The sequence below is a fragment of the Etheostoma spectabile genome, chromosome 4, assembly GCF_008692095.1.
Source record: "Etheostoma spectabile isolate EspeVRDwgs_2016 chromosome 4, UIUC_Espe_1.0, whole genome shotgun sequence".
NCBI lineage: Eukaryota > Metazoa > Chordata > Actinopteri > Perciformes > Percidae > Etheostoma > Etheostoma spectabile.
In genome coordinates, this window is record NC_045736.1 from 24476667 (window position 1) to 24489707 (window position 13041).

The 13041-nt window shown below is 41.0% G+C and overlaps 1 protein-coding gene across 50 annotated transcripts in view; it reads left to right on the top strand.

Moving 5' to 3' along the window:
* Positions 1–13041, top strand: part of cast (calpastatin) — a 36940-nt gene that overhangs the window by 20671 nt on the left and 3228 nt on the right. For 11 of the 50 annotated variants that reach the window (XM_032512834.1, XM_032512838.1, XM_032512833.1 and 8 more), the window contains 28 exons: positions 1317–1448; positions 1780–1890; positions 3403–3534; positions 4089–4226; positions 4606–4650; positions 4734–4826; positions 4948–5028; positions 5702–5740; positions 6614–6700; positions 6914–6985; positions 7064–7195; positions 7284–7343; positions 7468–7572; positions 7714–7830; positions 8682–8774; positions 8864–8983; positions 9696–9815; positions 9912–10016; positions 10170–10286; positions 10402–10494; positions 10983–11096; positions 11192–11296; positions 11459–11575; positions 12021–12134; positions 12264–12371; positions 12457–12561; positions 12671–12763; positions 12971–13015. In XM_032512834.1, coding sequence (XP_032368725.1) covers positions 1317–1448; positions 1780–1890; positions 3403–3534; positions 4089–4226; positions 4606–4650; positions 4734–4826; positions 4948–5028; positions 5702–5740; positions 6614–6700; positions 6914–6985; positions 7064–7195; positions 7284–7343; positions 7468–7572; positions 7714–7830; positions 8682–8774; positions 8864–8983; positions 9696–9815; positions 9912–10016; positions 10170–10286; positions 10402–10494; positions 10983–11096; positions 11192–11296; positions 11459–11575; positions 12021–12134; positions 12264–12371; positions 12457–12561; positions 12671–12763; positions 12971–13015 — 2793 coding nt within the window. Of the gene's footprint in view, positions 1–1316; positions 1449–1779; positions 1891–3402; positions 3535–4088; positions 4227–4605; positions 4651–4733; positions 4827–4947; positions 5029–5701; positions 5741–6613; positions 6701–6913; positions 6986–7063; positions 7196–7283; positions 7344–7465; positions 7573–7713; positions 7831–8681; positions 8775–8863; positions 8984–9695; positions 9816–9911; positions 10017–10169; positions 10287–10401; positions 10495–10982; positions 11097–11191; positions 11297–11458; positions 11576–12020; positions 12135–12263; positions 12372–12456; positions 12562–12670; positions 12764–12970; positions 13016–13041 lie in introns of all 50 variants that reach the window. The other 39 variants (XM_032512870.1, XM_032512876.1, XM_032512868.1 and 36 more) reach the window with 20 other exon arrangements.

A 13041-nucleotide genomic window follows, 5' to 3' on the forward strand; every position in this document is an offset into this window, starting at 1 on the left:
AAATGAGCAGTGCAGTGTATGTGCATACGGTGGAGCCATAGAAACAACCACTATGTATGGTGCATCAATAAAGGCCATCCAAAGAAGTATCTTTTCCTCTTTTTTCAATGTAAGGGGCACTACAGTGATTTAATGTTACACTTCCATAAAGTTAAGTACAGATCTAAAATGAATGTTCAAAATGGAAGCATCATAGGTGAAGATATTCTGATTTAAAGTATTTTAGTAATGTCCATGTATGGCCTGTTCCATTTCTGGTTGGTCTTTTAGCTTCTGCTTGCTAACACAAGTTATATTAAATTCAAGTAAAAAGTTGTGGTCCTGATTAAAACAGCCTATTACGGGAACACACATCTACATTATAGAGGTCATTTGGCTTGACATCACCACATACGCCACAGACATCGTATTTTAAAAATATTCAGCATTAACAACTCGCTCAACGAGCTTACTATGTAGAGCAGCAGCTTGATGTTTCTATGGTGAAAATGATCAGGAGCTCTGATTATTAACTTTAATCATCACAAGGATGCTGATGATTAAGTTATTAATATTATTTACTACTAATTAAGTATATAATATCTATTCTATGGATAATATAATAACAAATAATCAGCTTGTTACAGGAAACTGTCCAAATAATAATTGTCAGATGGTTGTTGTCAGACTGCTGTAGAAGAATCACTACATCCTACATTTTCCATAAGGCAACCAATAGCAGAAATGGGTTCAGTGCTCCCTGGCTGGCAAACATCCACCTGTATCAAACATATTGCCCCTAGTTTGTAACAGATTATTTCAGTTATAAATTTGTATAAAACCTTTAAGTGTGTTTTTGCCCCAAATCGAGATAATCCTGATGATGTCAAGGGGATGTCAGCAGGGTAATTTTCTGAGCTTCCATTGGAGCCACAGAAGACATTATACAGCCGTTTACACAGACTGAGTAGTACTCAGGACAAGTAAACTGACATCAGTGTGTAAAATCGTTATATTGGATTGCCCCTTTTAAAAATGTATTTAATTTAGTCATGAAACTGTAAATACATTAGCAGTTACCATAAACATATATATATATATATATGTATATGTATATATATGTATGCATATATATATATATATATGTATGCATATATATATATATATATATATATATATATAATGTATGTATATATATATATGTATGCATATATATATATATATGTGTGTATATATATATATTTATATATATATGTATGTATGTATGTATATATCCAGCATCCAGTGAGCTGTAATAAAGGTAGATAATCAACTTTTGCACACTCGATGCATTGCAGAAGGCATCGTCAGGATCCTCCATGGCTACAAAGCCTGGGCTGGTTACCACAGCAACAGGTGGAGCCACACAGAGTGGTGTCACAACAGGAGGAAGTGCTTCAATTGGGACAGCAGGAATAGCCAAGCCACAGGTAGACGGACTGGATAACTAAATTAAGTGGATGGGGCTTTTGGCTGTTTGGTGTTCTTCTGCACTCTGAGCGTGTCCTCATTGTGACACAGCTCACATCTCTTCATCACTGGCTTCATCTTCTTTTCATCTGGGCAAAAACATGTTTTTACCTCCTCTGTGTCTCTCTGGTTCAGCCCCCCAAACATCTTGACCTTTCAGAAGCTGAACACTTGCTGTATCACATAAATGAGCTGTCATATCATCACGCTTGGGATGAATGCTCATCACAGACTGTGAAGCTGAATAACTTTCCCATGACTTTCTTGGTTTCTTGGCTCCTTGGTTTGTAGACTAACACTACGCCAGCAGGTGCTACTGTTATTGATATGCCATCCGCTGGGGCAACCTTTGTTGACATGACATCAGCGGGGGCGAGGGGCAGTCCTAAAGGGATGTCAAAGGTAATGGTATTCTCATGGTCGGTGCTTTTCTTTTTATTTACATTACTGCTGATCATTTTAAGCTAGGCAGCTTGCAGGTGCTTTCCTTAATTTTTATCAACCCTAATTCTTATTGCGGTTGTGTTGCTGTTTATGTCTTGTGAGTCCCTGTTGGTCAAGCCATGTGCTTGTGGGAAACTCCAACAAACACAATTTGCCTGTCAGCTGCTTAAGAACAGCCTTTTTAAATTCACAAGTAACACCCGCCCTACGTAGCTATGTAAATCTTCTCTATGTAGTACAATGGGTCAATTTTCTGAAATTAAAAATAACTGTGGGTGACTACTAGACTGGATAAACCCCGCCCACTCTGCCGGCAATTTGATTTGATTTGATTTCACCCTGCAGCTCAATCTAAAAATCTATTGAGCTTGGCTTGGTCTGGTGATAGCCAGACTAGGTGACTCCAATGAGATTAAGCAAGTATAATAAAATGACCTATTAAACAGTTCTAAAACATGAATTGGCTTTAATGAACAACCAAGTACTTTGAATACAATAAGACCAATTTAGTTAGGTATTAGTAAAAAGGTACACAAAACATTATGCCTTTGGATCAATTACAAAATAAATGCAGATAAATAATAGCACCCAGTATTAATAAACTCAAAGATAGTTGTTGCTCGTAATTATCTTCAATTCTCTCTGAAATCATGCATCACAAATACATCTTTAACATGTGAACATCAACAATGTTCTGTGGGCCCACACACTATCTCACTCAGAAATTAAATCCCAAAATGTAAACAAAAAACCCAGTTGTAGGCCTAAAGCACAGTGGAGACCCTTTGTTTCTCTCACTATGCCTCTAGAGTCAGTACTTGGTAAGTGGGAGGGGCAGACAGCACGTTGTCTGTTATGTCATGTGGGCTGCCTTGTTGTGTACAGCGGCACTGAGAACATTATATTTCCCCCAAAGCTCTTTTTTGTCCAAATTAAATTGGATTGGTCCAACGAATCTTTCGGTTTGTAATGCGTACCTAATCGAAAGCCTCATACCCAACGGTTCAATGCGAATATATGTATCTTAACGCCCAATGTATTTATACATCTTAACACTGCTGATAAGTTTCAAGGCTCTTGTTATCTACTGGACTATTGGCCAAAAAAAATCACTTTAGACATTAGAAAAAGGTCAGCAGTACTGTAACTATAGGCTACAACATTTGTTTTCAAAGGGCTAAACCACAAAAAAAGCACCATAATTTAACCAATTAAACTGATAAATGGTCAGATATGTCTCACTAGACCTGAGGGGTTAATAACTCAGCAGATTTGAAGTGAGTATTCTGGCTTTAGTCAGAATACACTGGCAGATCTGACCAGAGATCATTGTACATTTTCTCCTGTCCTGCTGCTAAACACTGTTAAAACGTCGTCCATATCTCTTGTCAATATGTTTACTGGATTTAGAAGTGCTGTGAATCTTCCATCCTTGTGTTTTTGAGTAATCATTTAGCTGCATATTTGTAGACTGCGGCTGTCTCCCAAGTCAAAGCCCCAGCTACAGGTCCATCTCCTGCTGGTGGAGTGGCTGCAGCCGCTAGCATCGCAGCGACCACTGCTGTGACCCAACCCAAGGAGTCACCCAAAAGCACAGCCAAGGTAGACTCAACTGCTACAGGCTTCTCAGACGCTTTATCGTGACTCCATCAAGGTGTACTCTTCAAGGCTTTCCTTCTGCCACATCTCAACTGTGTTGCAGGCTCTTTTCGGGTTTTTATTACTCTCTTTGCCTGATAACACTCAGATACTTGCTTTGGATGCGGTTTGCTTGGAGAGGACCAGTTGGGAAGAATAAAGGACTTGTGTTCTTTACTCTGCAGCCCTTTGCTTCACATGCCTTAACTTGTTTTTTTGCAAAAAGTGCACACTTGTCCACTTGCAACACGTCTCAACACACATCAGAAATGAGTCAGCGGGAGAAACAATTGGAGAGAAGAGGTCTTCTAGCACCAGTTTCATTGCCAATCAACTACTGACACTAAAACTAATCTGTCATCAAACTGGTGGAGGATCACTTTTGTTGGAAACAGTCACTCGTTGTCCTGTCTTTTGTCTCTTTGGGTGTTTTACCGACTTTGTGCATGTACAGGGGACCTGTATTTTCACTTGACATGTACTTTGCTTATAATAGATTGAAATGCATTGTATTTTAGAGTGCCACTGCCACCACAACCGTCAAAGCGGATGTGCATAAAGTTGATCCTGCTAAAACATCAGAGCCAGTTGCCGTGACTGCAGCTGGAAATGTATCTGTGCAGGGGAAGAAAGAAGCTAAACCGACACAAACGAAGGTAGACGATCCTGAAACCAACGGGTGGAGGCTGATACATTATTTGGTGTATTTCCTGTCTGTCCAATATCAATGGATATATTTCTTAAAATGCTTTTATTGGTGCTCTGGTTGAATAGACCACTACTGTGCCATTTGGGCCTTGTAAGATTTTTGACTGGTGTCAAATTTAGGGAAAATGTCTATTTGGGTGATATGATGAATAATATTTTCAAAAGTGAGGTTTGGCTCGACGCACATTGATGAATTTTCAGTCAACTCAGCAGTTTCATGAGTATTAGCACAATCACACAAACTGTAAATACCACGCTATCAATGTCCATGTGTTGCATGATTGATATCCTTGAGGTCAATGCTCTGATCCTGGATCTGTGTTGCAGGTGCAGGTAGAGGTTCCTCCCGCAACAGCTAAAGGAGCCAAAGAGGTAAATACTTAGCGAAGCTGTATGAGTTTGATTTGAAAAGCATGTTGCTTGCTCAAGTGTGCTAAGTTGTGTTGCATGCGCAGGTGGATCCATTGGATGCCCTGGCCAGCATACTGCCATCAGCTGAGGATTTTAAACCCAAACAGCCCGTATACAGCGGGCCAGAAGTCAAAGAGGTACAGCAGTGTGCACGCATGTGTGTGTGTGTGTGTGTATGTAAACTGAGCAGGTATGTGATTGCACTGAGCTGCGGCATGCATCTGCTCTGAGTAACTGTTTGTGTTGCATATGTCACAGCATGAAGTCATTTCTAAGAAGGATCAGAAGTGTGGAGAAAAAGAGAGCACGCTGCCTCCAGGCTACAGATTTGAAAATATGGTCAGTTCTTCCTGCCTTGTCATCGCTTCTTCACTAATTATTTTTGCCAAACCGCCAGCCGAGTGTGTTTTTTTGTCCCATTAACTGTCAATACGTACATAATAGGACTATTTCTTCAGTAGGAAGTAGAGTATTGGGGAAGTTTTGAAATTTAATTTTTGATGCTGTGAGCACCACAAACTACATGCACCCCCTTATAGGGTGGAGATGTAAAGGGCTGAGTGTCAAATATCATCAAGATTTTGGTACCAACAGAAATATGTCTTTAGCATTGAAAAAAGAAAACTCAAGTACAAAAAGCTGGCACTAAAAGCCTGGTTCATCTAGTTTACTCAGCATTTTATCAGATAGTTCCAGCTGTAATGTTGTTTTTAACGTATGTATTATATTGGCACAACTATTGTAAATACAATTCAAATGAAACTCAGCCCTAGATATAGATCTCAAAACCTGGACACATAGAACCATAGACATACCCTTTTATTTTATGGTTTCATTTCTTTGATATTAATAGAAATAAAATTGTATTTCTATGCATAGAACCAAACCTATCTGTATGGCCAGATGCCACTAGAGGAGACAATATTGGGGATTTTTTGGTAGTTTGGTAATATGTTCCTGAATTACATTTCATTTCTTTTCTTTCAATCTAAAATGAGTCTTTTTTTTCTAGCCTCCAGTTCCTGCAAATGTTAAACCCAAGGACGTTCCCGTAAGTTAACCTTTCATAACCCACATTTGGTGGCGTTACAACCTCATGCATTATGCTAATTTTGGTACAAATCTCAATCTTTGTAAACCTTTTTCAACATGTGTAAGCAAATGAGCATGCAGTCGCATTACACACACATTCAGGAAGCACTGTTTCCACTGTATGATCTCCTGGTTCCTCTAGAGTGTGGAATGTTACATTGCACTGGTGGCTGTTGTCTCAGCAAACAGCACAGGACCCACCTTCTGTATTTGAGCCCGTTGGTTCTTGTCCGACCAAACCCAAACAAGCACAACTACATTGCTTCACGCCCAGGCGCTAACACGCTGATACATCTGTTACACACTTTGATATCCATCCATACGTAGGTTACTATTTACTCACCCTCAACACACCCACATTTGCATCATAGCCTCATCCCACTTTACCATTTTGTAGAAGCTTCTTTAGCTCTGTCTCATGATCCCCCAAATACTTTCTTCAAGTGTTAATTATTGTGTTTTGATGTTTATCATAATTGTTGCTAAATAAGAGTGATTTTATGTGTAAAATGTGTATTTTCATAAATTTTAATGTTAATTTCAAAAGTGATTGTTTGACTCAATGGAATGTGAAGGGTGTGTCTGTCTTTCCCCTGGTACGTACCATCTGGTTTGCATTAGTTTGCACTTTTGTTTTGCCTTTGACTTGGTCAGGCATGCCCTCTAGTGGAGAATCATGTTGCTGTTAAACATGGCTAAACAAAATGTTTGTTTGCTTAGCCAATGAGTATTTTTTTCCTAAATTAATCAGATTATTAGTCTGAAAATTCTGATACGTCTAGGTAGTTTGTTCTTATCTGGTGGTGACTCACTCTGTTTTTCATTATCTTAGAAACCAATGAGCACAGACGACGCCCTGGATTCTCTTTCAGATGGATTCATGGCTTCAGCCGTTCCAGCTGCACCCAAAAAGCAAGAGGTCAGAGTCTTCAAGCATGTAGCACTCAGCTGCTAGTCCATCCTCCAACTTTACTCCCCATGCACTGTCTTGACAACAGTTCATACTCACAATTTCCAGATGGGCATGTCTATTATAGACCTTATGAGCCCATGAATGTACTTATGTACTAATGTGCTTTTTTTAGTAGGCTAACAAATTCCCTTCTTGTATTCTTCTTTATGAAATATGTAGAAAAAGGACAATGTTGAGAGTGTCAGTGCCTCATCTGCTGGCCCCGCTAACTTTGCACCACCTCCTGTAAAGGTAAAGTCAAATTAACTATGAAGTCTCTGACTGAATGAGCTAAGAATTTTATCATCTAATGTCAGGTTTCTGTTGCAGAAATCTCAAATCCCTGCTGCCATTCCCCCTGTGGCTGTGTGTCCTGCTCCTCCTGCTGATAAAAAAGCCAAGATAGAGAAGGCTACGGGGGATTTCTCTCTGGAGGCTGGGCTTCCCTCTGCCACTGCCAAGGTACAGTAAGCTCAGACCTCCTTTTCTTCCTTCTTGGTTGTTCAAAAAAGTTGTTGTTCTTGAACGTTGTCTCTGTTGGCTGTTGTAGAAAAGTGTACCTCCTGTGGCTGTGTGTCCTGCTCCTCTTGCAGATAAAAAAGACAAGATGGTGAGATTTACACGAGTTTAAGTGGACTAGATACTTTTTACCATGTCCCTTTCCTTTCTTGTTTCTGTCCTGAAACAATATGTGACAGATTAGTAGATTAACTTCCTGTCCTGTCTCTCATCAGGGTGGCTCTTTGTCTCTGGATCCTTTCAGCGCTCTCAGTGACACATTGCCAAAAGACCAACCAAAACCTGAACTCCCAAAACTCAGACCTGAGGACATTGTCTCGGTAGGAGCACAAACACCCACACATTGTTTTTGTTCTCACACTTTATCACAGCCTTTGATTGCCTCTTGGATAGACAGTACCGTCAAGAAACAATTTCACCTCCACCCAGAAACATTTACTGAATTCTTCTCCTTTTCACAGGAGGACAAACACAAGAAAGAGAAGGGTGTGTTCGTAGGAGAGAGGGAGGACTCACTTCCTCCAGAATACAGGTTTAATAAGGACAAACCCCAAAATCTGCCTGCTCCTAAACCTGAGGTGAGTCTCGGGCAAATTCACTTTATGGCTCTTAAATGCACGATATGTAATGAGTATCTCTAACTGTCTGTGAGAGAGAGAGATAAGAGATAAAGAGAGGGAGAGACAGCAGCAGTTGTTGAGTGAGCTAGAGAATGAATAAAGAGAGGGAGCGCCGAAACAATCAGTTAATAAGAGGAATGGAACTGTATTTTCACGGCGGTTATGGTCTAAAGCACAAACAAGCACACAGACACACCCCTCCGCGGGAAGGTGTCACAGTGCTGGATTATGAGTGAATGCAGAGCTTCATCCGTCCGTGTTTCTCTGTGTCTGTGTCAGTCTGTGCTAAGGTGCAAAGCGGCAGTCAGGAAAAAGAGGGCTGCACAACATGCACGCTGTCATAGAGAGGGGCGTAGCACAAAATTATTGGCCCTGTAGAAAGGCATTTTCTATGGGCCCCTTCCCACATCCACAGCTATTCATTCTAGCATCTTTTTGGGCCCTTGTTACATGAGGGCCCTGGGTACTCTGTTCCCTTTTCCCCCCCGGTCCGAGTCCGACCCCCCTGGTTATTGGCTTGGGGATAGGTAGACCCTCCAAAACATCCCGACTGACAATTTTTTTTTTTTTTTAAATACAGGCCGCGGGCAGGGTCTCCACAGATACAGAAACCACCACACATTTATAGTGGGCCATTTAAATGATGATTGAGAAAGATAAATTTTTTTATCAGTGTTTACATATTTTTTTATGAAAATCCATTACATATTGTACCTTTTTAATGTATCACTGTGATACAAATACAGTAGTATAGAACATTGATATACAATATATCTCTCTCTCTTTCCTCTGTGTCCTTCCTCCTGCAGCCCACCATAGATGCTGGTGAAGCTCTGGACTTTTTGTCTGAAGGCTTCACAACCTCCTCAACAGCTTCTGCTGTCCAGGCTCCACCTGCAAAGGTACATTGTAGATCTGTTACTGGTGACTGCAAACAAAATTGTAAATTGAAGAATAGTATAGCAAATGTTGTCTTTGGTGTTTTTTGTAGAAAGCCCCTGCAGTTCCTCCTGTGTCTGTGTGTCCGCCTGTTGTTGACAAAAAAGCTAAGATGGAGAAAGTCAAGGATGATTTCTCTCTGGAGGCTGGAATTACTTCTTCTACTGCCAAGGTACAGCAAGCTCATGCCTCCTTCCCTGCAAGCATCTCTTGGCTGGTCTTAATCATCCAAAACAAAACTTTGTCCATTGAGGATAAAAGTACATATGACTGACTGAATGTCCATCATATGGACTTTTAAGGAGCTTCAGATTACTTCAGATCTTGGCTCATTCTGATTTTTTTCAAAAGCATCAAAGTAAGCCAGGTGCAAACAGGAACTTGTGGCAATAAAGCAGGATGCAGATTTGCCCAAAACAAAAAGGCTTTATGAGTCTACTGCCGTTTTAGCTGCTCTGTGAGGCTGTGCTTTGGCACAGTGGCTCTTGGAGCAGAATGGTGACATCAGCATGCTCAAATGTTCACAATGACAATGATAACATGCTGGTGTTAAGCAGGGTATAAATTTTACCAGGCATGTTTACAATCCTAGTTTAGCATGTTAGAATGCTACCGTTTTCTATTTAGAAATAATCACAAAGTACGGCTGAGGGTGATAATAAGAGTAGTATTCAGTCAGGGATCAGCAGACATAAAGAGCCAAGTTGGTAGCACAACAGTTTAGATCAATGATCAATGATCCATGGCAGTTAACTAACTTCTGATGTAGGCCCTTATCCACTCCCAGTATAAATCTGGTCACAGATATAATTGTAAAATTTACAAATACAGCTACGGATAGCCATTAATGTAAAGTTTAATGTGCTCTCTGTTGTCTGGTGTAGAAAGTTGAGTCCTGTGCAATTCCCCCTGGGGCTGTGTGGCCTGCGCCTTCTGCTCCTGTCCCAGTAAAGAAAACTGCTCCTGGAAAGGACGCCACTGACAGCAAGATCAAGACTGGTCAGGTGAGATATGTCTTGTCACTCTTTAATGGGAGATACCTTTTATTTCAATAGTTAAACTGACAGACCAGTATAACACACTTCTTGTTCTCTCATCAGGATGGCTCTATGTCTCTGGATCCTTTCAGCGCTCTCAGTGACACATTGCCAGCAGACCAACCAAAACCTGAACTCCCCAAACTCAGACCTGAGGACATCGTCTCGGTAGGAGCACAAACACTCACGGGCACTGAGTTCACACAGCGTTTTGTTGCAGAAAGCCTCCTACTGTTGGCTTATTGGTAACATTTGTGTGTCAGCTCCTCACAGAAAGACTCAACAGGCAATATTATGTCCTCCTCTTTTCCTTTTTTAAAGGAGGACAAACACAAGAAGGAGAAGGGCGTGTTTGTAGGAGAAAGGGAGGACTCACTTCCTCCAAATTACAGGTTTAATAAAAAAGAACTAAAAGATCTGCCGACTTCTAAACCTGAAGTAAGACTGGGGAAAAAATCAATTCAATATTCTTAAGGGTGTTTGACTCTTAACAATGTTAAATAAATGCTAATTGCATTTTATTGATTTAATCTGTCAATCTCCCCTCCTGCAGCCCCCCATGGATACTGGTGAGGCTCTGGACCTTTTATCTGAAGGCTTCATGACCTCTTCCTCAGCTCCTGCTGTCCATGCTGCTCCAGCTAAGGTGCACTGTAGATTCAGTTCCTGTAGCAAAATTCTTTTGGGTTGCTTAGTCAGAAGACAATATCTCATGTTTGTACGTTAACTGAAGCTACAGCCAGTCGCCGATTGTATTAGCTTAGGATCAATAATGGAACCAGGGAAACAGCTTTCCTGGCTCTGTCCAAAAGTAAAACAAATCAGCCTACCAGCGACCAGATCACTGATTAACATGTTAGATTTAGTTTTTTTTTTGCCCATACAAAAACCGGTGTGTAAAAACTACACTTTGAGCCAGGCTAGATGATTCCTTCTGTTTCCAGTCTATGCTAAGCTAAGATAACGGTCTCCTCACAGAGGGAGAGTGGCATTGGTCTTCTTATCTAACTCTCAGCAAGAAGCCAAATAAGTGCATTACCTAACATTTCATTTTTAAGACTTTGTTTGAAACAGCATGTTGTGCTTTTTAAATTTTTCACTTTGTTGTAGCTGAAAGCTGTCTCTGTTTTTCAGACCAAAGTAGAGGATTTGTCAGCTCTGGATGTACTCTCTGCAGATTTTGTTGCACCAAAAAAAGCTTCTGGAGTTCAGGCGCATGCTCCTCCTTCTGCAAAGAAAGCCCCACAGGTAAAGCTTTGGCTTCTTTCTACTTAACTCACTTATTTTCTATGAATAGCTTAAGCTTACCATCAACACTATCACACTTCTTGTTCTCTCATCAGGATGGCTCTCAGTCTCTGGATGCTCTCAGTGCTCTCGGTGACACGTTGCCCGTAGACAAACCAAAACCTGAACTCCCCAAACTCAGACCTGAGGACATTGTCTCGGTATGACACACTCACACGCGCGCGCGCACGCACGCATAAACACACACACGAACACGAACTAACCATAATCCTAACCCCTAACCCTAACCCAAATTATATCAATTCCATTCTTTTGTTTATTTCCATGTGTGTGTTCCTTTTTGTTTATCCTCCTTTTCACAGGAGGACAAACACAAGAAGGAGAAGGGTGTGTTTGTAGGCGAGAGGGAGGACTCACTTCCTCCACAATACAGGTTTAATAAGGACAAACCCCAAAATCTGCCTGCTCCTAAACCTGAGGTGAGACTCGGACAAATTCATTTTATGGCTCTTGAATGCACGATATGTAATGAGTATCTCTAACTGTCTGTGAGAGAGAGATAAAGAGAGGGTTGAGAGAGCACAGCAGTTGTTGAGCGAGTTAGAGAATGAATGAAGAGAGGGAGTGCCCAAAAAAATCAAGTTGTTAAGAGGAATGGAAATATACCGGTTTAATAAGGATGAACTCAAAAATTGGCCTGCTCCTACAACTTAGGGGAGACAAATTACCGTATAAGTGATTTGTTAGAAAAGTTCCTTCTTCTCCACTGACTTTTTTTCTTTTCTGTTTTGAAAAAAAACCATTATGTGCACTGATAAGGCAAATATCTCAGCCATATTTAACCTTAAAACTGTGTCCCATGAATATATTATAATCAGAGGTCCTCATCATTTCCCATCACTTCATTCTCCCCTCCTCCTGCAGCCCACCATGGATACTGGTGAGGCTCTGGACCTTTTGTCTGAAGGCTTCATGACCTCTTCATCAGCTCCTGCTGTCCATGCTGCTGGCATCACCCCCTCAGCTCCTCCTGCAAAGGTACACTCTGGAACCAGCACTGTTGACTGCAGCTCTAAATAATAAAATATGATGCACATATACCTCTTTGCAACTAGACATTTAGAGTCCTACATTGTTTTTACACACTCTATTCTGTCACTCCCTCAGCCCTCTGCAGGCTTTGCTTTGAATGCCTCAGCGGCAGAATTTGTTTCCTCCACTGCTGCTTCGACGGTGAAGTCCGCTGCTTGTGTTCCCACAAAAACTGCTCAAGAGGTAAAGACCAGCTCAAGCCTTTTTTTGGACTCTCAAAAACCCTGAAGTTACATTAAAACCTTTTTGTCTGCATTTGTGCACTCAGCTGTCCGGGGGAGCAGACAATGCCATGGATGCTCTGTCAGACACCTTGAAGGATATCACACCCGCCCCTCAACCTGCACCACTTCCTGCCAAAGACATTGTCAAGGTAGCCAGCGTGCTTCAAGAGCATAGCCAGCACAGTAGAGAATATTTTCAATTTGTGATTTGATAAAAAGTTGCCAGTGACTTCAGCTGATTTGTATGTTTGTTTGCAGGAGAAAAAGGTTGTCGAAGAGAAGCTGATTAAGATGGGGGAGAGAGACGACTCGCTGCCACCAGAGTATCGGTCAACTGAGAAAGAACTTAAGGTATTACTCTCTCTGTTACTGTCGTCAGTTCTGCTGGGAGTTATTTGTTGGAAGTGCATAACATTTTTGTTTAGATTTGACGTATCTAACTTTGAATCTGGGGCAAAAATATTGTGTGAGGTTGTTGGTTTGAATGTTTACTGGGACATGCTTGTTAGTAGTAGTAATTCTACTGTGTGTCTAATGTTCATCAATTTAATTTTAAAGAAAACAGCAGAAGCACAGGCAAAAGCAGCTGCTGTACCCAAGAAGGTAAAAATGCACACACTTACAGATTA